The following is a 27,591-nucleotide window of genomic DNA, read 5'->3' as shown; positions in this document are numbered from 1 at the left end:
TGGGCTCCAGGATATTATTGATGATGTGAGGGACTGGACTCCAGGATATTATTGATGATGTGAGGGACTGGACTCCAGGATATTATTGATGATGTGAGGGACTGGACTCCAGGATATTATTGATGAGGTGAGGGACTGGACTCCAGGATATTATTGATGAGGTGAGGGACTGGACTCCAGGATATTATTGATGAGGTGAGGGACTGGACTCCAGGATATTATTGATGAGGTGAGGGACTGGACTCCAGGATATTATTGATGATGTGAGGGACTGGACTCCAGGATATTATTGATGATGTGAGGGACTGGACTCCAGGATATTATTGATGATGTGAGGGACTGGACTCCAGGATATTATTGATGATGTGAGGGACAGGACTCCAGGATATTATTGATGATGTGAGGGACTGGACTCCAGGATATTATTGATGAGGTGAGGGACTGGACTCCAGGATATTATTGATGAGGTGAAGGAGTGGACTCCAGGATATTATTGATGAGGTGAGGGACTGGACTCCAGGATATTATTGATGAGGTGAGGGACTGGACTCCAGGATATTATTGATGAGGTGAGGGACTGGACTCCAGGATAGTATTGATGAGGTGAGGGACTGGACTCCAGGATATTATTGATGAGGTGAGGGACTGGACTCCAGGATATTATTGATGAGGTGAGGGACTGGACTCCAGGATATTATTGATGATGTGAGGGACTGGACTCCAGGATATTATTGATGAGGTGAGGGACTGGACTCCAGGATATTATTGATGAGGTGAGGGACTGGACTCCAGGATATTATTGATGATGTGAGGGACTGGACTCCAGGATATTATTGATGATGTGAGGGACTGGACTCCAGGATATTATTGATGATGTGAGGGACTGGACTCCAGGATATTATTGATGAGGTGAGGGACTGGACTCCAGGATATTATTGATGAGGTGAGGGACTGGACTCCAGGATATTATTGATGAGGTGAGGGACTGGACTCCAGGATATTATTGATGAGGTGAGGGACTGGACTCCAGGATATTATTGATGATGTGAGGGACTGGACTCCAGGATATTATTGATGATGTGAGGGACTGGACTCCAGGATATTATTGATGATGTGAGGGACTGGACTCCAGGATATTATTGATGATGTGAGGGACAGGACTCCAGGATATTATTGATGATGTGAGGGACTGGACTCCAGGATATTATTGATGAGGTGAGGGACTGGACTCCAGGATATTATTGATGAGGTGAAGGAGTGGACTCCAGGATATTATTGATGAGGTGAGGGACTGGACTCCAGGATATTATTGATGAGGTGAGGGACTGGACTCCAGAATATTATTGATGAGGTGAGGGTGTGTGTAGGGTGTGTGTGTAAAGGGTTTGTGTAGATGGTGTGTGTGAGGGTGTGTGCGTGAGGGTCTGTCAGGGTGTGTGTGTAAAGGGTTTGTGTAGATGGTGTGTGTGAGGGTGTGTGTAGGGTGTGTGTGTAAAGGGTTTGTGTAGATGGTGTGTGTGAGTGTGTGTGCGTGAGGGTCTGTCAGGGTGTGTGTGTAAAGGGTTTGTGTAGATGGTGTGTGTGAGGGTGTGTGTAGGGTGTGTGTGTAAAGGGTTTGTGTAGATGGTGTGTGTGAGGGTGTCTGCGTGAGGGTTTTTCAGGGTGTGTGTGTAAAGGGTCGTGTAGATGGTGTGTGTGAGGGTGTGTGTAGGGTGTGTGTGTAAAGGGTTTGTGTAGATGGTGTGTGTGAGTGTGTGTGCGTGAGGGTCTGCCAGGGTGTGTGTGTAAAGGGTTTGTGTAGATGGTGTGTGTGAGGGTGTGTGTAGGGTGTGTGTGTAAAGGGTTTGTGTAGATGGTGTGTGTGAGTGTGTGTGTAGGGTGTGTGTTTAAAGGGTTTGTGTAAATCAAATCAAATCAAATTTATTAGTCACATACACATGGTTAGCAGATGTTAATGCGAGTGTAGCGAAATGCTTGTGCTTCTAGTTCCGACAATGCAGTAATAACAACAAGTAATCTAACCTAACAATTCCGCAACTACTACCTTATACACGCAAGTGTAAAGGGATAAAGAATATGTACATAAAGATATATGAATGAGTGATGGTACAGACGGCATAGGCAAGGTGCAGTAGATGGTATAGAGTACGGTATATACCTATGAGATGAGTACTGTAGGGTATGTAAACATAAAGTGGCATAGTTTAAAGTGGCTAGTGGTCCATGTATTACATAAGATGGCAAGATGCAGTAGATGATATAGAGTACAGTATATACATATACATAAGAGATGTGTAATGTAGGGTATGTAAACATTATATTAGGTGGCATTGTTTAAAGTGGCTGGTGGTACATTTTTACATAATTTCCATCAATTCCCATTTTTAAGGTGGCTGGAGCTGAGTCAGTTTGTTGGCAGCGGCCGCTAAATGTTAGTGGTGGCTGTTTAACAGTCTGATGGCCTTGAGATAGAAGCTGTTTTTCAGTCTCTCGGTCCCTGCTTGGATGCACCTGTACTGACCTCGCCTTCTGGATGATAGCGGGGTGAACAGGTAGTGGCTTGGGTGGTTGTTGTCCTTGATGATCTTTATGGCCTTCCTGTGACATCGGGTGGTGTAGGTGTCCTGGAGGGCAGGTAGTTTGCCCCGGGTGATGCGTTCTGCCGACCTCACTACCCTCTGGAGAGCCTTACGGTTGTGTGCGGAGCAGTTGCCGTACCAGGCGGTGATACAGCCCGACAGGATGCTCTCGATTGTGCATCTGTAGAAGTTTGTGAGTGCTTTTGGTGACAAGCCGAATTTCTTCAGCCTCCTGAGGTTGAAGAGGCGCTGCTGCGCCTTCTTCACAACGCTGTCTGTGTGGGTGGACCAATTCAGTTTGTCCGTGATGTGTACACCGAGGAACTTAAAACTTTCCACCTTCTCCACTACTGACCCGTCGATGTGGATAGGGGGGCGCTCCCTCTGCTGTTTCCTGAAGTCCACAATCATCTCCTTTGTTTTGTTGACGTTGAGTGTGAGGTTATTTTCCTGACACCACACTCCGAGGGCCCTCACCTCCTCCCTGTAGGCCGTCTCGTCGTTGTTGGTAATCAAGCCTACCACTGTAGTGTCGTCCGCAAACTTGATGATTGAGTTGGAGGCGTGCATGGCCACGCAGTCGTGGGTGAACAGGGAGTACAGGAGAGGGCTCAGAACGCACCCTTGTGGGGCCCCAGTGTTGAGGATCAGCGGGGTGGAGATGTTGTTACCTACCCTCACCACCTGGGGGCGGCCCGTCAGGAAGTCCAGGACCCAGTTGCACAGGGCGGGGTCGAGGCCCAGGGTCTCGAGCTTGATGACGAGTTTGGAGGGTACTATGGTGTTAAATGCTGAGCTGTAGTCGATGAACAGCATTCTCACATAGGTATTCCTCTTGTCCAGATGGGTTAGGGCAGTGTGCAGTGTGGTTGCGATTGCGTCGTCTGTGGACCTATTGGGTCGGTAAGCAAATTGGAGTGGGTCTAGGGTGTCAGGTAGGGTGGAGGTGATATGGTCCTTGACTAGTCTCTCAAAGCACTTCATGATGACGGAAGTGAGTGCTACGGGGCGGTAGTCGTTTAGCTCAGTTACCTTAGCTTTCTTGGGAACAGGAACAATGGTGGCCCTCTTGAAGCATGTGGGAACAGCAGACTGGGCTAAGGATTGATTGAATATGTCCGTAAACACACCAGCCAGCTGGTCTGCGCATGCTCTGAGGACGCGGCTGGGAATGCCGTCTGGGCCTGCAGCCTTGCGAGGGTTAACACGTTTAAATGTTTTACTCACCTCGGCTGCAGTGAAGGAGAGCCCGCAGGTTTTGGTAGTGGGCCGTGTCAGTGGCACTGTATTATCCTCAAAGCGGGCAAAAAAGGTATTTAGCCTGTCTGGGAGCAAGACATCCTGATCCGCGACGGGGCTGCTTTTCTTTTTGTAATCCGTGATAGACTGTAGACCCTGCCACATACCCCTTGTGTCTGAGCTGTTGAATTGCGATTCAATTTTGACTCTGTACTGGGACTTAGCCTGTTTGATAGCCTTGCGGAGAGAATAGCTACACTGTGTGTATTCGGTCATGTTTCCGGTCACCTTGCCCTGGTTAAAAGCAGTGGTTCGCGCTTTCAGTTTCACGCGAATGCTGCCGTTAATCCACGGTTTCTGGTTTGGGAATGTTTTAATCGTTGCTCTGGGTACGACATCGTCAATGCACTTCCTAATGAACTCGCTCACCGAATCTGCATATTCATCATTGTTGTTGTTGGACGCCGTGCGGAACATATTCCAATCCGCGTGATCAAAGCAGTCTTGAAGCGTGGATTCAGATTGGTCGGACCAGCGTTGAACAGACCTGAGCGCGGGAGCTTGTAGTTTTAATTTCTGTTTGTAGGCTGGAATCAACAAAATGGAGTCGTGGTCAGCTTTTCCGAAAGGAGGGCGGGGGAGGGCCTTATATGCGTCGCGGAAGTTAGTATAACAATGGTCCAGAGTTCTGCCAGCCCTGGTCGGACAATCGATGTGCTGATAGAATTTAGGGAGTTTTGTTTTTAGATTAGCCTTGTTAAAATCCCCAGCTACGATGAATGCAGCCTCAGGGTGTGTGGTTTCCAGTTTACAGAGAGTCAGATAGAGTTCGTTCAGGGCCATCGATGTGTCTGCTTGGGGGGGAATATATACGGCTGTGATTATGACCGAAGTGAATTCCCTTGGTAGATAATGCGGTCTACATTTGATTGTGAGGAGTTCTAGATCAGGTGAACAGAATGACTTTAGTTCCTGAGTGTTGTTATGATGGTCACACCACGTCTCGTTAATCATGAGGCATACCCCCCCGCCCCTCTTCTTACCAGAAAGATGTATGTTTCTGTCTGCGCGATGCGTGAAGAAACCAGCTGGCTGCACCGACTCCGTTAGCGTCTTTTCAGTTAGCCATGTTTCCGTGAAGCAGAGCACGTTGCAATCCCTGATGTCTCTCTCGAATGTTACCCGTGCTCGGATTTCATCGACCTTATTCTCAAGAGACTGGACATTGGCGAGTAGTATGCTAGGGAGTGGAGCGCGATGTGCTCGTCTCCGAAGCCTGACCAGGAGACCGCTACGTTTGCCCCTTTTTCGGCGTCGTGTAGCTTCGCCGGCTGGGATCAGGTCCATTGTATTGGGTGGAAGGCAAGACACTGGATCCGTTTCGGGAAAGTCATATTCCTGGTAGGAAGGGTGGTTAGTTGACGTTAATCGTATATTCAGTAGTTCCTCCCGGCTGTATGTAATGAAACTTAAGATCACCCGGGGTACCAATGTAAGAAATAACACATAGAAAAACAAAATACTGCATATTTTCCAAGGAACGCGAAGCGAGGCAGCCATCCTGTTCGGCGCCGGAAGTCGGTGTGTGTGAGTGTGTGTGTAGGGTGTGTGTGTAAAGGGTTTGTGTAGATGGTGTGTGTGAGGGTGTGTGTAGGGTGTGTGTGTAAAGGGTTTGTGTAGATGGTGTGTGTGAGTGTGTGTAAAGGCTAGAGGTCCATTTGGGACTAGGTGTTGTAACACCTTAGAAGAGACAGGAGGCATGAACTGAAAGGAAGCTGTTACTCTACCCTCTCTCTCTCTCTCTGTCTCTCGCTGTCTCTCTCTCTCTCTCTCTCTCTCTCTCTCTCTCTCTCTCTCTGTGTGTGTGTCTCTCTCTTTCTCTCTCGGTCGCTCTCTGTCTCTGTCTCTGTCTCTCTCTCTCTCTCTCTCTCTCTCTCTCTCTCTCTCTCTCTCTCTCTCTCTCTCTCTCGCTCTCGCTCTCTGTGTGTGGCTGTCTTTCTTTCTTTCTTTCTCTCTCTCTCTCTCTCTCTCTCTCTAGTCTTCTCTTTGGTAACTGTAAGGTGTTAGATGATAAGTGCTACTCTGCCTGTCTTCCTCTCCGTCTGGTAACTGGGCCAGATAATATCCGTGGTGATGATGGAAGTGAAACTGAAGCTGATTTCACACCCACAGAACTACACTTCCTGCCTGCCTGGCCCTCTCCTCTCCATACAGGCCTGGCCCTCTCCTCTCCATACAGGCCTGGCCCTCTCCTCTCCTTACAGGCCTGGCCCTCTCCTCTCCATACAGGCCTGGCCCTCTCCTCTCCATACAGGCCTGGCCCTCTCCTCTCCATACAGGCCTGGCCCTCTCCTCTCCATACAGGCCTGGCCCTCTCCTCTCCATACAGGCCTGGCCCTCTCCTCTCCATACAGGCCTGGCCCTCTCTTCTCCATACAGGCCTGGCCCTCTCTTCTCCATACAGGCCTGGTCCTCTCCTCTCCATACAGGCCTGGCCCTCTCCTCTCCATACAGGCCTGGCCCTCTCCTCTCCATACAGGCCTGGCCCTCTCCTCTCCATACAGGCCTGGTCCTCTCCTCTCCATACAGGCCTGGCCCTCTCCTCTCCATACAGGCCTGGCCCTCTCCTCTCCATACAGGCCTGGCCCTCTCCTCTCCATACAGGCCTGGCTGATCAGTGGTGGGAGAGATAGAGGGATGGAGAGAGAGGTGAGTGCAGGGAGAGATAGAGGGATGGAGAGAGAGGTGAGTGCAGGGAGAGATAGAGGGATGGAGAGAGAGGTGAGTGCAGGGAGAGATAGAGGGATGGAGAGAGAGGTGAGTGCAGGGAGAGATAGAGGGATGGAGAGAGAGGTGAGTGATGGAGAGATAGAGGGATGGAGAGAGAGGTGAGTGATGGAGAGATAGAGGGATGGAGAGAGAGGTGAGTGCAGGGAGAGATAGAGGGATGGAGAGAGAGGTGAGTGCAGGGAGAGATAGAGGGATGGAGAGAGAGGTGAGTGCAGGGAGAGATGGAGGGATGGAGAGAGAGGTGAGTGCAGGGAGAGATAGAGGGATGGAGAGAGAGGTGAGTGCAGGGAGAGATGGAGGGATGGAGAGAGAGGTGAGTGCAGGGAGGGATGGATGGAGAGAGAGGTGAGTGCAGGGAGGGATGGAGGGATGGAGAGAGAGGTGAGTGCAGGGAGGGATGGAGGGATGGAGAGAGAGGTGAGTGCAGGGAGGGATGGATGGAGAGAGAGGTGAGTGCAGGGAGGGATGGAGGGATGGAGAGAGAGGTGAGTGCAGGGAGGGATAGAGGGATGGAGAGAGAGGTGAGTGCAGGGAGGGATGGATAGAGAGTGAGTTGCCTTCTATCATCTGCCTCCAGGTGGAATCTGGGTTACTCTGTTACTCTCTGGCCCCATATTTCTCTCTCTCTCTCTCTCTCTCTCTCTCTCTCTCTCTCTCTCTCTCTCTCTCTCTCTCTCTCTCTCTCTCTCTCTCTCTCTCTCTCTCTCTCTCTCTCTCTCTCTCTCTCTCTCTCTCTCTCTCTCTCTGCAGATACATATTAATGAGCAGGTTATTAATATCTTCCAGCCTGCGCTGTATGTGTGTGTGCGTGCCTGCGCTGTATGTGTGTGTGCGTGCCTGCGCTGTATGTGTGTGTGCGTGCCTGCGCTGTATGTGTGTGTGCGTGCCTGCGCTGTATGTGTGTGTGTGGGGTCGGCACAGAAGCACAGTGTATCAGAGAGGAAGAGGCGAAGCGAGAGGGTTTACGCCGCCCAAGATGTGTCCACGTGAAGCAGATCATCAGTTATTTAACTCCCACACCAGTAGAAATACACTTTCTTCAGCTGAAAAATGATGGCCAGAGCTTTTACCCAGGATGTTCAACAACGATAAGTCAACAAGTCATCCTCCCTTAGTTAAAGTATTATATATTATATATTTTATATTTTATATTATATATTATATATGATATATTTGGGCTTGAAGTTACAAATCTGAACTACCCACTCTGTGTAAATGCTGTATCCTTTCCTATGATATGACATACAAATCATTTTCAGTCTACATTTCGTTTCAGGGCTGTGTTTTTTGATATATATTTTTCTACCCACCAGCATGACATTGTTTATGAATCAGAAACAGTTGCAAAGTTAGTCTTCTTGGTGACTGAGATGAGACAAATAGCCTGGTGTCCACTTGGCCACCTGAGCCGAGTGGACACGAGGGGGTGCAAACTATTTTTACCAGAATCATTTGGATCTCTATATATATTTATACAGTACATTCGGAAAGTAGTCAGACCCCTTGAATTTGTAGATTGGGGAGTGAAAAAATTTGTTTTTCACTCCCCAATCTACAAAAAAAATAACATAATGACAAAGCAAAAAAAGGTTTTTATTTAAAAAAAAATTAAATTAAAAATAAAAACCTGAAATATTTCATTTTCGTAAGTATTCAGATCCTTTACTCAGTACTTTGTTGGCGCTACAAGCTTGGCACACCTGTATTTGGGGAGTTTCTCCCATTCTTCTGTGGAGATCCTCTCAAGCTCTGTCAGGTTGGATGGGAAGAGTCGCTGCACAGCTATTCTCAGGTTTCTCCAGAGATGTTCGATCGGTATCAAGTCCGGGCTCTGGCTGGGCCCCTCAAGGACATTCAGAGACTTGTCCCAAAGCCACTCCTGCGCTGTCTTGGCTGTGTGCTTAGGGTCATTGTCTTGTTGGAAGGTGAACCTTCGCCCCAATCTGAGGTCCTGAGTGAGGTTTTCATCAAGGATCTCTCTGTACTTTGCTCCGGTCATCTTTCCCTCTAACCTGACTAGTCTACCAGTTCCTCCCGCTGAAAAGCATCCCCACAGCATCATGCTGCCACCACCATGCTTCACTGTAGGGATGGTGCCAGATTTCCTCCAGACGTGACCCTTGGCATTCAGGCCAAAGAGTTCAATCTTGGTTTCATCAGACCAGAGAATTGTGTCCTCTGTCTCTCTGGACCTGTGTCTGGACCTGTCTCCTCTGTCTCTCTGGACCTGTCTCTCCTCTGTCTCTCTGGACCTGTCTCTCCTCTGTCTCTCTGGACCTGTCTCTCCTCTGTCTCTCTGGACCTGTCTCTCCTCTGTCTCTCTGGACCTGTCTCTCCTCTGTCTCTCTGGACCTGTCTCTCCTCTGTCTCTCTGGACCTGTCTCTCCTCTGTCTCTCTGGACCTGTCTCTCCTCTGTCTCTCTGGACCTGTCTCTCTGGACCTGTCTCTCCTCTGTCTCTCTGGACCTGTCTCTCCTCTGTCTCTCCTCTGTCTCTCCTCTGTCTCTCTGGACCTGTCTCTCCTCTGTCTCTCTGGACCTGTCTCTCTGGACCTGTCTCTACACTCTTAGAAAAAAGGTGCTATATAGACCCTAAAAGGGTTCTTTGGCTGTCCCCATAGGAGAACCTTTTGAAGAACACTTTTTGATTCCAGGTAGAACCTTTTCAGGTTCTATCTATAACTTTTTCCACGTAGAGTTCTGCATGGAACCAAAAAGGGTTCTCCAGCCAAAGGAACCTTATTGGAACCATTTTGTCTAGGAGTGTAGTCCGGCTGTGGGGTCCATTTTGTCTAGGAGTGTAGTCCGGCTGTGGGGTCCATTTTGTCTGAAACCACTAAAGAAACTATCGTTCTGGGCCCGTGATTACAAAGCGTCTCAGACTAGAGTGCTGATGTAGGATCTGTGTTTTGTCTTTTAAATCATAATGAATAAGAGTGTGGACCTGGTCCTAGATCAGTTCCTATACTCTGAGATGCTTTGTCCACTCTGACCCTCTCACTGTAAAGGATTCCCATCAGGCCTAGTGAGTTAGGAGGTTCTTTTCATCTGGGTCTGCTGTGTTTCCTCTACAGGCTAGACAACAGGACATATTGCTACCGCAGCACAGCACAGCATCCGCTCAGTAGCTGTTACAAACCTGGCAGCTCCATGTCTCTGTTTGTGTTGCTTCCCATGCAGGGAGACATTGATTGGCCTGTCATAATAAAACCATGTGACTAATCTCTCATTTATGATGTGGATCAATGGAGAGGCAGCCCAAGGACCAGCCTCAATCCATGATACATGATACAGCCCAGGGACCAGCCTCAATCCATGATACATGATACAGCCCAGGGACCAGCCTCAATCCATGATAGATGATACAGCCCAGGGACCAGCCTCAATCCATGATACATGATACAACCCAGGGACCAGCCTCAATCCATGATACATGATACAACCCAGGGACCAGCCTCAATCCATGATACATGATACAACCCAGGGACCAGCCTCAATCCATGATACATGATACAGCCCAGGGACCAGCCTCAATCCATGATACATGATACAGCCCAGGGACCAGCCTCAAACCATGATACATGATACAGCCCAGGAACCAGCCTCAAACCATGATACATGATACAGCCCAGGGACCAGCCTCAATCCATGATACATGATACAGCCCAGGGACCAGCCTCAATCCATGATACAGCCCAGGGACCAGCCTCAATCCATGATCCAGCTGCCTTATGGAACATCAGGTCAGATGTTTTAGTTCTGACAACAGGTACATGGAACAGTGTACACGTTTTAAACATTTTAAAATGTAGCCTTTATTTAACTAGGCAAGTCAGACAGAACGGTTAGACAGGACAACATACTGCGGAATCTAGACATGATTTCCATGATTTAAGGGAAAGGGGGAGACCTACAGTAGTCAGTTATACAACTGAATGTATTCAACTGAAATGTGTCTTCCTCATTTAACCCTCTGAATCAGAGGTGTGCTGGGGGGGGGCTGCCTTAACGGACGCCAGGGAACAGTGGGTTAACTGCCTTGTTCAGGGGAACAGTGGGTTAACTGCCTTGTTCAGGGGAACAGTGGGTTAACTGCCTTGTTCAGGGGAACAGTGGGTTAACTGCCTTGTTCAGGGGAACAGTGGGTTAACTGCCTTGTTCAGGGGAACAGTGGGTTAACTGCCTTGTTCAGGGGAACAGTGGGTTAACTGCCTTGTTCAGGGGAACAGTGGGTTAACTGCCTTGTTCAGGGGAACAGTGGGTTAACTGCCTTGTTCAGGGGAACAGTGGGTTAACTGCCTTGTTCAGGGGAACAGTGGGTTAACTGCCTTGTTCAGGGGAACAGTGGGTTAACTGCCTTGTTCAGGGGAACAGTGGGTTAACTGCCTTGTTCAGGGGAACAGTGGGTTGACTGCCTTGTTCAGGGGAACAGTGGGTTAACTGCCTTGTTCAGGGGAACAGTGGGTTAACTGCCTTGTTCAGGGGAACAGTGGGTTAACTGCCTTGTTCAGGGGAACAGTGGGTTAACTGCCTTGTTCAGGGGAACAGTGGGTTGACTGCCTTGTTCAGGGGAACAGTGGGTTAACTGCCTTGTTCAGGGGAACAGTGGGTTAACTGCCTTGTTCAGGGGAACAGTGGGTTAACTGCCTTGTTCAGGGGAACAGTGGGTTAACTGCCTTGTTCAGGGGAACAGTGGGTTAACTGCCTTGTTCAGGGGAACAGTGGGTTAACTGCCTTGTTCAGGGGAACAGTGGGTTAACTGCCTTGTTCAGGGGAACAGGGGGTTAACTGCCTTGTTCAGGGGAACAGTGGGTTAACTGCCTTGTTCAGGGGAACAGTGGGTTAACTGCCTTGTTCAGGGGAACAGGGGGTTAACTGCCTTGTTCAGGGGAACAGTGGGTTAACTGCCTTGTTCAGGGGAACAGTGGGTTAACTGCCTTGTTCAGGGGAACAGGGGGTTAACTGCCTTGTTCAGGGGAACAGTGGGTTAACTGCCTTGTTCAGGGGAACAGTGGGTTAACTGCCTTGTTCAGGGGAACAGTGGGTTAACTGCCTTGTTCAGGGGAACAGTGGGTTAACTGCCTTGTTCAGGGGAACAGTGGGGTAACTGCCTTGTTCAGGGGAACAGTGGGTTAACTGCCTTGTTCAGGGGAACAGTGGGTTAACTGCCTTGTTCAGGGGAACAGTGGGTTAACTGCCTTGTTCAGGGGAACAGTGGGTTAACTGCCTTGTTCAGGGGAACAGTGGGTTAACTGCATTGTTCAGGGGAAAAGTGGGTTAAATGCCTTGTTGAGGGGAACAGTGGGTTGAATACCTTGTTCAGGGGAACAGTAGGTTAACTGCCTTGTTCAGGGGAACAGTGGGTTAACTGCCTTGTTCAGGGGAACAGTGGGTTAACTGCCTTGTTCAGGGGAACAGTGGGTTAACTGCCTTGTTCAGGGGAACAGTGGGTTAACTGCCTTGTTCAGGGGAAGAGTGGGTTAACTGCCTTGTTCAGGGGAACAGTGGGTTAACTGCCTTGTTCAGGGGAACTGCCTTGTTCAGGGGAAGAGTGGGTATGCACTTACAAAGCATGTAGAGGTCTGTAATTTTTATCATAGGTACACTTGCAATAAAATGCAAATTAATTACTTAAAAATCATACTATGTGATTTTCTGGATTTTGTTTTAGATTCCGTCTCTCACAGTTGAAGTGTACTTATGATAAAAAATTACAGACCTCTACATGCTTTGTAAGTAGGAAAACCTGCAAAATCGGCAGTGTATCAAATACTTGTTCTCCCCACTGTATATATATACAGAGAGAGAGAGAGAGACTGCATGCAGAATTGTGCAAAAACAACAAAAATCTCCAAATAATGCATGCAGAGCAGAATTAGGCCGATACCCGCTAATTATCCAAATCCAGAAACGATCCGTTAAGTTTTAAAACCACCTAAAAGGAAGCGATTCCCAAACCTTCCATAACAAAGCCATCACCTACAGAGAGATGAACCTGGAGAAGAGTCCCCTAAGCAAGCTGGTCCTGGGGCTCTGTTCACAAACACATACAGACCCCACAGAGCACCAGGACAGCAACACAATTAGACCCAACCAAATCATGAGAAAACAAAAAGATAATTACTTGACACATTGGAAGGAATTAACAAAAAAACTGAGCAAACTAGAATGCTATTTGGCCCTAAACAGAGAGTACACAGTGGCAGAATACCTGACCACTGTGACTGACCCAAACTTAAGGAAAGCTTTGACTATGTACAGACTCAGTGAGCATAGCCTTGCTATCGAGAACGGCCGTCGTAGGCAGACCTGTCTCTCAAGAGAAGACAGGCTGTGTGCTCACTGCCCACAAAATGAGGTGGAAACTGAGCTGCACTTCCTAACCTCCTGCCAAATGTATGATTTGTGATTTACAAACACCATTGTAAATACAACATATATTTATGTTTATTTATTTTCCCTTTTGTACTTTAACAATTTGTACATAATTACAACACTGTAAATATACATAATATGACATTTTAAATGTCTTTATTCTTTTGGAACTTCTGTGAGTGTAATGTTTACTGTTCATTTTTATTGTTTATTTCACTTTTGTATAATATCTACTTCACTTGCTTTGGCAACGTTAACATATGTTTCCCATAACAATAAAACCCCTCGGATTGAATTGAGCGAGAGAGAGAGAACATGTAAACATGGAATGTAGAAAAGTAATTAGGAGGTTTTGTGGACCGGAACAGACATTTTGCATAGCTAATTATCACTAGGCGGTGTTCAGAATGGATTTTACGTCCTGAATGGCAGGCTATGTAATGAATAGTGCACTGCTTTTGACCAGGGCCCATGGAGCTGTGTAAAGGGATTTGGGTGCCATTTTGGGCCCATAGAGCTGTGTAAAGGGATTTGGGTGCCATTTTGGACAAAGCCCAAGTCATGTATCACTATAAGAAACAGATTCATTTTGACTGTTTGTCTTGAGGCGCTGTAAGGAACACTTAACTGCGGTTAAATATTGAACTGCTGTTGGATGACAACTGAGCCACTCACAATCGACCATCAGACTTTAAACCATCTCAATCTCATCTTAATCAATGAAGTCACGAGTTGATGAATGATTGATCCAATTCGTAGTTGATTTCTGCAAGGATTTACTCACTGCTGGAATAACTGATGACTTGTCCTCCTCCTCAGCCCTTCATCTCTTTATCCTCATCCCTCCATCCCTCTATCCTCTCCTCCTCGTTCCTCATCCCTCTATCCTGTCCTCCTCATCCCTCTATCCACTCCTCCTCATCTCCTCATCCCTCTATCATCTCCTCCGCATCTCCTCATCCCTCTATCCTCTCCTCCTCATCTCCTCATCCCTCTATCCTCTCCTCCTCATCTCCTCATCCCTCTATCCACTCCTCCTCATCCCCCATCCCTCTATCCTCTCCTCCCCATCCCTCTATCCTCTCCTCCTCATCCCTCTATCCTCTCCTCCTTATCCCTCTATCCTGTCCTCCTCATCCCTCATCCCTCTATCCTCGTCCCTCATCCCTCTATCCTCTCCTCCTCATCTCCTCATCCCTCTATCCACTCCTCCTCATCCCCCATCCCTCTATCCTCTCCTCCCCATCTCTCTATCCTCTCCTCCCCATCCCTCTATCCTCTCCTCCTCATCCCCCATCCCTCTATCCTCTCCTCCTCATCCCTCTATCCTCTCCTCCTCATCTCCTCATCCCTCTATCCTCTCCTCCTCATCTCAACCATCCCTCTATCCTCTCCTCCTCATCTCCTCATCCCTATCCTCTCCTCCTCATCCCCCATCCCTCTATCCTCTCCTCCTCATCCCCCATCCCTCTATCCTCTCCTCCTCATCTCCTCATCCCTCTATCCTCTCCTCCTCATCCCCCATCCCTCTATCCTCTCCTCCTCATCCCCCATCCCTCTATCCTCTCCTCCTCATCCCTCATCCTCTCCTCCTCATCCACCATCCCTCTATCCTCTCCTCCTCATCTCCTCATCCCTCTATCCTCTCCTCCTCATCCCTCTATCATCTCCTCCTCGTCCCTCTATCCTCTCCTCTCCTCCATCCCAAAATAAGTGATATTTTTCACCTTTCTGGTTTCTGAGGATAATGAAGTGATATTAATTGAATATAGTGACAGATCGGCTGTGAGTTTTAACCTTTAAAGAAACCACAGTCTGAGTCTCTCTGACTGTCATCCTCTGACATACACACACACCACACACAAACACACACACACACACACACAAACACACCCTGGCTCGCTGCTCAGATGAATCCATCTGCTGTCTTAATCAATGGTTTGAATGTTATTAGAGAGAATGACTTCAGCGGAGATTAAAAGCCTGTGTGTGTGTGTGTGTGTGTGTGTGTGTGTGTGTGTGTGTGTGTGTGTGTGTGTGTGTGTGTGTGTGTGTGTGTGTGTGTGTGTGTGTGTGTGTGTGTGTGTGTGTGTGTGTGTGTGTGTGTGTTGTCTAAGTCTTTATTAGTACAGCCACTAACCAGGTTTCAATCCAAGCTTTTTATGCGGGTAAAGTACATGTTAGATAAAAAAAAACATCACTACAGGCCTGATGAAAACAGCACATTTATCGGTAAACTTTACTAATGTCAAAACAAAATACGCTAGACAAAGTGGGATGTTTTTGTGACAGTAATATTAATTATGCAATAAATGGCGGTGGAAACGTTTTTATGCGCAAATATTTATATAATAACCATGATATGGAAGTAAACCCTGGAGTAACGTGATGACATGGTGTTTGGTCATCCCACTAGGACTCAGGAAACCATGCAGTTTATTAGGCTACTGATTAAATAAGCGATGATATGGTGTTTGGTCGTCCCACTACGACTCAGGAAACCATGCAGTTTATTAGGCTACAGATGAAATAAGTGATGATGAACTTCACAGAGAGGTCAAAGTGCAGGGATGAACTTGATGCTCCTTTCCAATAAATATTGAGGCTCATTCTGGTCACATGATGATCAATACTTGACCGCAGTTTGACGAATAAAACTAATCTATCTCTCTTGTCCATAATAATCTCATCATGTAGGATATACCCTGGGCTCCCGAGGGGCGCGGCGGTCTAAGGCACTGCATCTCAGACCCTGGTTTGAATCAAATCAAAATCAAATCAAATCAAATGTATTTATATAGCCCTTCTTACATCAGCTGATATATCAAAGTGCTGTACAGAAACCCAGCCTAAAACCCCCAAACAGCAAGCAATGCAGGTGTAGAAGCACGGTGGCTAGGAAAAACTCCCCAGAAAGGCCAAAACCTAGGAAGAAACCTAGAGAGGAACCAGGCTATGAGGGGTGGCCAGTCCTCTTCTGGCTGTGCCGGGTGGAGATTATAACAGAACATGGCCAAGATGTTCAAATGTTCATAAATGACCAGCATGATCAAATAATAATAATCAGAGTAGTTGTCGAGGGTGCAACAAGTCAGCACCTCAGGAGTAAATGTCAGTTGGCTTTTCATAGCCGATCATTAAGAGTATCTCTACCGCTCCTGCTGTCTCTAGAGAGTTGAAAACAGCAGGTCTGGGACAGGTAGCACGTCCGGTGAACAGGTCAGGGTTCCATGGCCGCAGGCAGAACAGTTGAAACTGGAGCAGCAGCACGGCCAGGTGGACTGGAGACAACAATGAGTCATCATGCCAGGTAGTCCTGAGGCATGGTCCTAGGGCTCAGGTCCTCCGAGAGAGAGAAAGAAAGAAAGAGAGAAAGAGAGAATTAGAGAGAGCATACTTAAATTCACACAGGACACCGGATAAGACAGGAGAAATACTCCAGATATAACAGACTGACCCTAGCCCCCCGACACATAAACTACTGCAGCATAAATACTGGAGGCTGGGGGGGGGGGGGGGGGGCAACCCAGAATCACATCTGGCCGTGATTGGGAGTCCCATAGGGCGGTGCACAATTGTCCCAGCGTCGTCCGGGATTGGCCGGGGCAGGCTGTCATTGAAAATAAGAATTTGTTCTGAACTGACTTGCCCAGTTAAATAAAGGTTCAATAAGATATACCCGCACTAAATGTTAAAGACAAAACCATGAACAGAGTTGAAAATACGACCCATTTAATGGAACCACGGTAGTTATTTTGATGTGCATTATGACATCACACACAGACTTTTATCACAACGTGTAACGGCAGATTTCCTCCTCTTCGTCAGAAGAGGAGGTGTAGGGATCGGACCAAAACGCAGAGTGGAAAGTGTCCATATTTATTATAAATAAACTGAACACTACAAGTAACAAAATAACAAAAGAGAATCTAACCGACAAACAGTCCCGTGTGGCACGAACACTGACACGAAATACAAACACCCACAAACACACACGTGAACCCCGGCTGCCTAAGTATGATTCTCAATCAGGGACAACGATTGACAGCTGCCTCTGATTGAGAATCTTACCAGGCCGAACGCACAAAACCCCAACATAGAAAACAACACAGACAACCCACCCAACTCACGCCCTGACCATACTAAAATAAATACAAAACAAGAGAAAACAGGTCAGGAACGTGACACAACGACTCAATTGGATGGAACAACGTGAGGATTCTATTTATGAGGATTCTAGAATATTGACATGAAAATCTGTCGACAACTGGATGGAAATCTTGCTATTGTTTTTCAGTTATCTCCACCACTACGGCTCTGCTTTATCCCTCTTTTAACTCTGTCCTCAGATCAGTGTTAGGCTGGGTTTAGACATGGAGGACTGTGCAGAGAGATTAGGCATGGACGGTCTTAGAACAGTGGTAATACATGATTAGTAGAGATCTCTTACAGTATTATTGGAGTCTGACATGTACCGTACTTTGTTTCTGGTAGTAATCTAGCTGACACATGGAGTACTTGGGGTAAATCTCTCTGTCTGTCACACACTCTCTCGCTCATCTCTCTCTCCTTTTTTGTCTTTTCTACCTCTCCTCTTCCCTCTTTCTTCTATATCTCCTCTCCCCTCTCTCTCTCTCTCTCTCTCTCTCTCTCTCTCTCTCTCTCTCTCTCTCTCTCTCTCTCTCTCTCTCTCTCTCTCTCTCTCTCTCTCTCTCTCTCTCTCTGTCTCTCTCTCTCTCTGTCTCTCTCTCTCTCTCTCTCTCTCTCTCTCTCTCCCCTCTCTCTCTCTCTCTCTCTCTCTCTCTCTCTCTCTCTCTCTCTCTCTCTCTCTCTCTCTCTCTCTCTCTCTCTTCCTCTCTTCCTCTCTCTTCCTCTCTCTTCCTCTCTCTCTCTCTCTCTCTCTCTCTCTCTCTCCTACTCTCTCTCTTCTTCCCTTTCTCTTCTCTCTCTCTCTCTCTCCCGCTCTCTTTCTCTCCAGTCCGATGACACACTAGAGCAGAGAATGTCCCTCACGCACATGTTCATATGAACCCATTTCAGATCAAGGCTGCTCTTCTGCACTGAATGTCTCTCTGTCTGTCTGAATATTTGTTCAAATAAAAGCAATACTGTATGATTGTTGTGCGATTACATTTGTCTGGATTAAATTAGCAACGGAGTCTTGACTGGTCTGACTTCTAAAATCTGAATGGCAATAAGCAATCTGTCCCTAAACTAACTCCACTAAATAGATACAGATTACCTAGATACACCAAGCAAAATGTTCCCAATGACCCTGTTCCTCCACTGTATCCCAAGTTACCCTGCTCACCCCTCTCCCCCTTCTCTCCTCCTTCCAGGCTCCGACTACTCCCCCCCACCGCTGCCGCTGCCGGTGGCGGCGCCCAGTCTGAACGACACCAGCGTTGCAGATGGAGGAGGCGGCGTGGGCGTCATCACGGCCCTGGGTGGAAGTGGAGGTGGGCGCGGGCCCCTGGAGGCCGTGGTGGGAGGGGCGGTGGTGGGGCTAGCGGCAGAGCACATCCCCAGCGGCCCCGGGGCGGCCCTCACCTGGCAGGCGGCCATCGAGGCGGCGCGGCAGGCCAAGCAGATGGGTAACGCGGGCGCGCCCATCTCCACAGCCAGCTCCACACAGAGGAAGAGACAGCACTACACCAACAAGCCCAAGAAACCAGTCAACACGGCCCCAACCAGACCTCCCAGAGCCCTGCTCTGTCTCACCCTCAAGAACCCCATCCGCAGAGCATGCATCAGCATCGTGGAGTGGAAGTATCCTTCATTACACACAGTCATGGTGTGAACTGGTTTATTATGTATAGTGGTGGTGTAAACTGGTTTATTATATATAGTCATGGTGTGAACTGGTTTATTATATATAGACATAGTGTGAACTGGTTTATTATATATAGTGATGGTGTGAACTGGTTTATTATATATAGTGATGGTGTGAACTGGTTAATTATATATAGTGATGGTGTGAACTGGTTTATTATATATAGACATAGTGTGAACTGGTTTATTATATATAGTGATGGTGTGAACTGGTTTATTATATATAGTGATGGTGTGAACTGGTTTATTATATATAGTCATAATGTGAACTGGTTTATTATATATAGACATGGTGTGAACTGGTTTATTATATATAGTGATGGTGTGAACTGGTTTATTATATATAGTGGTGGTGTGAACTGGTTTATTATATATAGTGATGGTGTGAACTGGTTTATTATATATAGTGATGGTGTGAACTGGTTTATTATATATAGTGGTGGTGTGAACTGGTTTATTGTATATAGTCATGGTGTGAACTGGTTTATTATATATAGACATGGTGTGAACTGGTTTATTATATATAGTGATGGTGTGAACTGGTTTATTATATATAGTGGTGGTGTGAACTGGTTTATTATATATAGACATGGTGTGAACTGGTTTATTATATATAGTGATGGTGTGAACTGGTTTATTATATATAGTGATGGTGTGAACTGGTTTATTATATATAGTGGTGGTTTGAACTGGTTTATTATATATAGACATGGTGTGAACCGGTTTATTATATATAGTGATGGTGTGAACTGGTTTATTATATATAGTGATGGTGTGAACTGGTTTATTATATATAGTGATGGTGTGAACTGGTTTATTATATATAGTGATGGTGTGAACTGGTTTATTATATATAGTGATGGTGTGAACTGGTTTATTATATATAGTGATGGTGTGAACTGGTTTATTATATATAGTGGTGGTGTGAACTGGTTTATTATATATAGTGATGGTGTGAACTGGTTTATTATATATAGTGATGGTGTGAACTGGTTTATTATATATAGTGATGGTGTGAACTGGTTTATTATATATAGTGATGGTGTGAACTGGTTTATTATATATAGTGGTGGTGTGAACCGGTTTATTATATATAGTGGTGGTGTGAACTGGTTTATTATATATAGTGATGGTGTGAACTGGTTTATTATATATAGTGATGGTGTGAACTGGTTTATTATATATAGTGATGGTGTGAACTGGTTTATTATATATAGACATGGTGTGAACTGGTTTATTATATATAGTGATGGTGTGAACTGGTTTATTATATATAGTGATGGTGTGAACTGGTTTATTATATATAGTGATGGTGTGAACTGGTTTATTATATATAGACATGGTGTGAACTGGTTTATTATATATAGTGATGGTGTGAACTGGTTTATTATATATAGTGATGGTGTAAACTGGTTTATTATATATAGTGGTGGTGTGAACTGGTTTATTATATATAGACATGGTGTGAACTGGTTTATTATATATAGTGATGGTGTGAACTGGTTTATTATATATAGTGATGGTGTGAACTGGTTTATTATATATAGACATGGTGTGAACTGGTTTATTATATATAGTGATGGTGTGAACTGGTTTATTATATATAGTGATGGTGTGAACTGGTTTATTATATATAGACATGGTGTGAACTGGTTTATTATATATAGTGATGGTGTGAACTGGTTTATTATATATAGACATGGTGTGAACTGGTTTATTATATATAGACATGGTGTGAACTGGTTTATTATATATAGTGATGGTGTGAACTGGTTTATTATATATAGTGATGGTGTGAACTGGTTTATTATATATAGACATGGTGTGAACTGGTTTATTATATATAGACATGGTGTGAACTGGTTTATTATATATAGTGATGGTGTGAACTGGTTTATTATATATAGTGATGGTGTGAACTGGTTTATTATATATAGTGATGGTGTGAACTGGTTTATTATATATAGTGATGGTGTGAACTGGTTTATTATATATAGTGATGGTGTGAACTGGTTTATTATATATAGACATGGTGTGAACTGGTTTATTATATATAGTGATGGTGTGAACTGGTTTATTATATATAGTGATGGTGTGAACTGGTTTATTATATATAGTGATGGTGTGAACTGGTTAATTATATATAGTGATGGTATGAACTGGTTTATTATATATAGTGATGGTGGGAACTGGTTTATTATATATAGTGATGATGTGAACTGGTTTATTATATATAGTGATGGTGTGAACTGGTTTATTATATATAGTGATGGTGTGAACTGGTTTATTATATATAGTGATGGTGTGAACTGGTTTATTATATATAGTGATGGTGTGAACTGGTTTATTATATATAGTGATGGTGTGAACTGGTTTATTATATATAGTGATGGTGTGAACTGGTTTATTATATATAGTGATGGTGTGAACTGGTTTATTATATATAGTGATGGTGTGAACTGGTTTATTATATATAGTGATGGTGTGAACTGGTTTATTATATATAGACATGGTGTGAACTGGTTTATTATATATAGACATGGTGTGAACTGGTTTATTATATATAGACATGGTGTGAACTGGTTTATTATATATAGACATGGTGTGAACTGGTTTATTATATATAGTGATGGTGTGAATTGGTTTATTATATATAGACATGGTGTGAACTGGTTTATTATATATAGTGATGGTGTGAACTGGTTTATTATATATAGTGATGGTGTGAACTGGTTTATTATATATAGTGATGGTGTGAACTGGTTTATTATATATAGTGATGGTGTGAACTGGTTAATTATATATAGTGATGGTGTGAACTGGTTTATTATATATAGACATAGTGTGAACTGGTTTATTATATATAGTGATGGTGTGAACTGGTTTATTATATATAGTGATGGTGTGAACTGGTTTATTATATATAGTCATAATGTGAACTGGTTTATTATATATAGACATGGTGTGAACTGGTTTATTATATATAGTGGTGGTGTGAACTGGTTTATTATATATAGTGATGGTGTGAACTGGTTTATTATATATAGTGATGGTGTGAACTGGTTTATTATATATAGTGATGGTGTGAACTGGTTTATTATATATAGTGATGGTGTGAACTGGTTTATTATATATAGTGATGGTGTGAACTGGTTTATTATATATAGTGATGGTGTGAACTGGTTTATTATATATAGTGGTGGTTTGAACTGGTTTATTATATATAGACATGGTGTGAACCGGTTTATTATATATAGTGATGGTGTGAACTGGTTTATTATATATAGTGATGGTGTGAACTGGTTTATTATATATAGTGATGGTGTGAACTGGTTTATTATATATAGTGATGGTGTGAACTGGTTTATTATATATAGTGGTGGTGTGAACCGGTTTATTATATATAGTGGTGGTGTGAACTGGTTTATTATATATAGTGATGGTGTGAACTGGTTTATTATATATAGTGATGGTGTGAACTGGTTTATTATATATAGTGATGGTGTGAACTGGTTTATTATATATAGACATGGTGTGAACTGGTTTATTATATATAGTGATGGTGTGAACTGGTTTATTATATATAGTGATGGTGTGAACTGGTTTATTATATATAGTGATGGTGTGAACTGGTTTATTATATATAGACATGGTGTGAACTGGTTTATTATATATAGTGATGGTGTGAACTGGTTTATTATATATAGTGATGGTGTAAACTGGTTTATTATATATAGTGGTGGTGTGAACTGGTTTATTATATATAGACATGGTGTGAACTGGTTTATTATATATAGTGATGGTGTGAACTGGTTTATTATATATAGTGATGGTGTGAACTGGTTTATTATATATAGACATGGTGTGAACTGGTTTATTATATATAGTGATGGTGTGAACTGGTTTATTATATATAGTGATGGTGTGAACTGGTTTATTATATATAGACATGGTGTGAACTGGTTTATTATATATAGTGATGGTGTGAACTGGTTTATTATATATAGACATGGTGTGAACTGGTTTATTATATATAGACATGGTGTGAACTGGTTTATTATATATAGTGATGGTGTGAACTGGTTTATTATATATAGTGATGGTGTGAACTGGTTTATTATATATAGACATGGTGTGAACTGGTTTATTATATATAGACATGGTGTGAACTGGTTTATTATATATAGTGATGGTGTGAACTGGTTTATTATATATAGTGATGGTGTGAACTGGTTTATTATATATAGTGATGGTGTGAACTGGTTTATTATATATAGTGATGGTGTGAACTGGTTTATTATATATAGTGATGGTGTGAACTGGTTTATTATATATAGACATGGTGTGAACTGGTTTATTATATATAGTGATGGTGTGAACTGGTTTATTATATATAGTGATGGTGTGAACTGGTTTATTATATATAGTGATGGTGTGAACTGGTTAATTATATATAGTGATGGTATGAACTGGTTTATTATATATAGTGATGGTGGGAACTGGTTTATTATATATAGTGATGATGTGAACTGGTTTATTATATATAGTGATGGTGTGAACTGGTTTATTATATATAGTGATGGTGTGAACTGGTTTATTATATATAGTGATGGTGTGAACTGGTTTATTATATATAGTGATGGTGTGAACTGGTTTATTATATATAGTGATGGTGTGAACTGGTTTATTATATATAGTGATGGTGTGAACTGGTTTATTATATATAGTGATGGTGTGAACTGGTTTATTATATATAGTGATGGTGTGAACTGGTTTATTATATATAGACATGGTGTGAACTGGTTTATTATATATAGACATGGTGTGAACTGGTTTATTATATATAGACATGGTGTGAACTGGTTTATTATATATAGACATGGTGTGAACTGGTTTATTATATATAGTGATGGTGTGAATTGGTTTATTATATATAGACATGGTGTGAACTGGTTTATTATATATAGTGATGGTGTGAACTGGTTTATTATATATAGTGATGGTGTGAACTGGTTTATTATATATAGTGATGGTGTGAACTGGTTTATTATATATAGTGATGGTGTGAACTGGTTTATTATATATAGTGATGGTGTGAACTGGTTTATTATATATAGACATAGTGTGAACTGGTTTATTATATATAGTGATGGTGTGAACTGGTTTATTATATATAGTGATGGTGTGAACTGGTTTATTATATATAGTGATGGTGTGAACTGGTTTATTATATATAGTGATGGTGTGAACTGGTTTATTATATATAGTGATGGTGTGAACTGGTTTATTATATATAGACATGGTGTGAACTGGTTTATTATATATAGTGATGGTGTGAACTGGTTTATTATATATAGTGATGGTGTGAACTGGTTTATTGTATATAGTGATGGTGTGAACTGGTTTATTATATATAGTGATGGTGTGAACTGGTTTATTATATATAGTGATGGTGTGAACTGGTTTATTATATATAGTGATGGTGTGAACTGGTTTATTATATATAGTGGTGGTGTGAACTGGTTTATTATATATAGTGATGGTGTGAACTGGTTTATTATATATAGTGATGGTGTGAACTGGTTTATTATATATAGTGATGGTGTGAACAGGTTTATTATATATAGTGATGGTGTGAACTGGTTTATTATATATAGTGATGGTGTGAACTGGTTTATTATATATAGTGATGGTGTGAACTGGTTTATTATATATAGTGATGGTATGAACTGGTTTATTATATATAGTGATGGTGTGAACTGGTTTATTATGTATAGTGATGGTGTGAACTGGTTTATTATATATAGTGATGGTGTGAACTGGTTTATTATATATAGTGGTGGTGTGAACTGGTTTATTATATATAGTGATGGTGTGAACTGGTTTATTATATATAGTGATGGTGTGAACTGGTTTATTATATATAGTGATGGTGTGAACTGGTTTATTATATATAGTGATGGTGTGAACTGGTTTATTATATATAGTGGTGGTGTAAACTGGTTTATTATATATAGTGATGGTGTGAACTGGTTTATTATATATAGTGATGGTGTGAACTGGTTTATTATATATAGTGATGGTGTGAACTGGTTTATTATATATAGTGATGGTGTGAACTGGTTTATTATATATAGTGGTGGTGTAAACTGGTTTATTATATATAGTGATGGTGTGAACTGGTTTATTATATATAGTGATGGTGTGAACTGGTTTATTATATATAGTGATGGTGTGAACTGGTTTATTATATATAGTGATGGTGTGAACTGGTTTATTATATATAGTGATGGTGTGAACTGGTTTATTATATATAGTGATGGTGTGAACTGGTTTATTATATATAGTCGTGGTGTGAACTGGTTTATTATATATAGTGATGGTGTGAACTGGTTTATTGTATATAGTGATGGTGTGAACTGGTTTATTATATATAGTCGTGGTGTGAACTGGTTTATTATATATAGTGATGGTGTGAACTGGTTTATTGTATATAGTGATGGTGTGAACTGGTTTATTATATATAGTCGTGGTGTGAACTGGTTTATTATATATAGTGATGGTGTAAACTGGTTTATTATATATAGTGATGGTTTGAACTGGTTTATTATATATAGTGATGGTGTGAACTGGTTTATTATATATAGTGATGGTGTGAACTGGTTTATTATATATAGACATGGTGTGAACTGGTTTATTATATATAGACATGGTGTGAACTGGTTTATTATATATAGACATGGTGTGAACTGGTTTATTATATATAGACATGGTGTGAACTGGTTTATTATATATAGTGATGGTGTGAATTGGTTTATTATATATAGACATGGTGTGAACTGGTTTATTATATATAGTGATGGTGTGAACTGGTTTATTATATATAGTGATGGTGTGAACTGGTTTATTATATATAGACATAGTGTGAACTGGTTTATTATATATAGTGATGGTGTGAACTGGTTTATTATATATAGTGATGGTGTGAACTGGTTTATTATATATAGTCTTGGTGTGAACTGGTTTATTATATATAGTGATGGTGTGAACTGGTTTATTATATATAGTGATGGTGTGAACTGGTTTATTATATATAGTCATAATGTGAACTGGTTTATTATATATAGACATGGTGTGAACTGGTTTATTATATATAGTGATGGTGTGAACTGGTTTATTATATATAGACATGGTGTGAACTGGTTTATTATATATAGTGGTGGTGTGAACTGGTTTATTATATATAGACATGGTGTGAACTGGTTTATTATATATAGTGATGGTGTGAACTGGTTTATTATATATAGTGGTGGTGTGAACTGGTTTATTATATATAGTGATGGTGTGAACTGGTTTATTATATATAGTGATGGTGTGAACTGGTTTATTATATATAGTGGTGGTGTGAACTGGTTTATTATATATAGTGATGGTGTGAACTGGTTTATTATATATAGTGATGGTGTGAACTGGTTTATTATATATAGTGATGGTGTGAACTGGTTTATTATATATAGTGGTGGTGTGAACTGGTTTATTATATATAGTGATGGTGTGAACTGGTTTATTATATATAGTGATGGTGTGAACTGGTTTATTATATATAGTGATGGTGTGAACAGGTTTATTATATATAGTGATGGTGTGAACTGGTTTATTATATATAGTGATGGTGTGAACTGGTTTATTATATATAGTGATGGTGTGAACTGGTTTATTATATATAGTGATGGTGTGAACTGGTTTATTATATATAGTGATGGTGTAAACTGGTTTATTATGTATAGTGATGGTATGAACTGGTTTATTATATATAGTGATGGTGTGAACTGGTTTATTATATATAGTGGTGGTGTGAACTGGTTTATTATATATAGTGATGGTGTGAACTGGATTATTATAAATAGTGATGGTGTCAACTGGTTTATTATATATAGTGATGGTGTGAACTGGTTTATTATATATAGTGATGGTGTGAACTGGTTTATTATATATAGTGATGGTGTGAACTGGTTTATTATATATAGTGGTGGTGTGAACTGGTTTATTATATATAGTGATGGTGTGAACTGGTTTATTATAAATAGTGATGGTGTGAACTGGTTTATTATATATAGTGATGGTGTGAACTGGTTTATTGTATATAGTGATGGTGTGAACTGGTTTATTATATATAGTCGTGGTGTGAACTGGTTTATTATATATATTGATGGTGTGAACTGGTTTATTATATATAGTGATGGTGTGAACTGGTTTATTATATATAGTGATGGTGTGAACTGGTTTATTATATATAGTGATGGTGTGAACTGGATTATTATATATAGTGATGGTGTGAACTGGTTTATTATATATAGACATGGTGTGAACTGGTTTATTATATATAGACATGGTGTGAACTGGTTTATTATATATAGACATGGTGTGAACTGGTTTATTATATATAGACATGGTGTGAACTGGTTTATTATATATATTGATGGTGTGAACTGGTTTATTATATATAGTGATGGTGTGAACTGGTTTATTATATATAGTGATGGTGTGAACTGGTTTATTATATATAGTGGTGGTGTGAACTGGTTTATTATATATAGTGGTGGTGTGAACTGGTTTATTATATATAGTGGTGGTGTGAACTGGTTTATTATATATAGACATGGTGTGAACTGGTTTATTATATATAGACATGGTGTGAACTGGTTTATTATATATAGACATGGTGTGAACTGGTTTATTATATATAGTGATGGTGTGAATTGGTTTATTATATATAG

At 42.3% G+C, this 27,591-nt stretch overlaps 1 protein-coding gene across 11 annotated transcripts in view; it reads left to right on the top strand.

Moving 5' to 3' along the window:
* cacna1c (calcium channel, voltage-dependent, L type, alpha 1C subunit) overlaps nucleotides 1-27,591 on the top strand; it is a 556,532-nt gene that overhangs the window by 91,980 nt on the left and 436,961 nt on the right. For all 11 annotated transcript variants that reach the window (XM_071331812.1, XM_071331816.1, XM_071331807.1 and 8 more), the window contains exon 2: nucleotides 18,322-18,751. In XM_071331812.1, coding sequence (XP_071187913.1) covers nucleotides 18,322-18,751 — 430 coding nt within the window. The remainder of the gene's footprint in view (nucleotides 1-18,321; nucleotides 18,752-27,591) is intronic.

Source organism: Salvelinus alpinus, chromosome 11 (assembly GCF_045679555.1).
Source record: "Salvelinus alpinus chromosome 11, SLU_Salpinus.1, whole genome shotgun sequence".
In the NCBI taxonomy this organism is placed as follows: Eukaryota; Metazoa; Chordata; class Actinopteri; order Salmoniformes; family Salmonidae; genus Salvelinus; species Salvelinus alpinus.
This window is presented reverse-complemented; position numbering and strand designations above follow the sequence as displayed.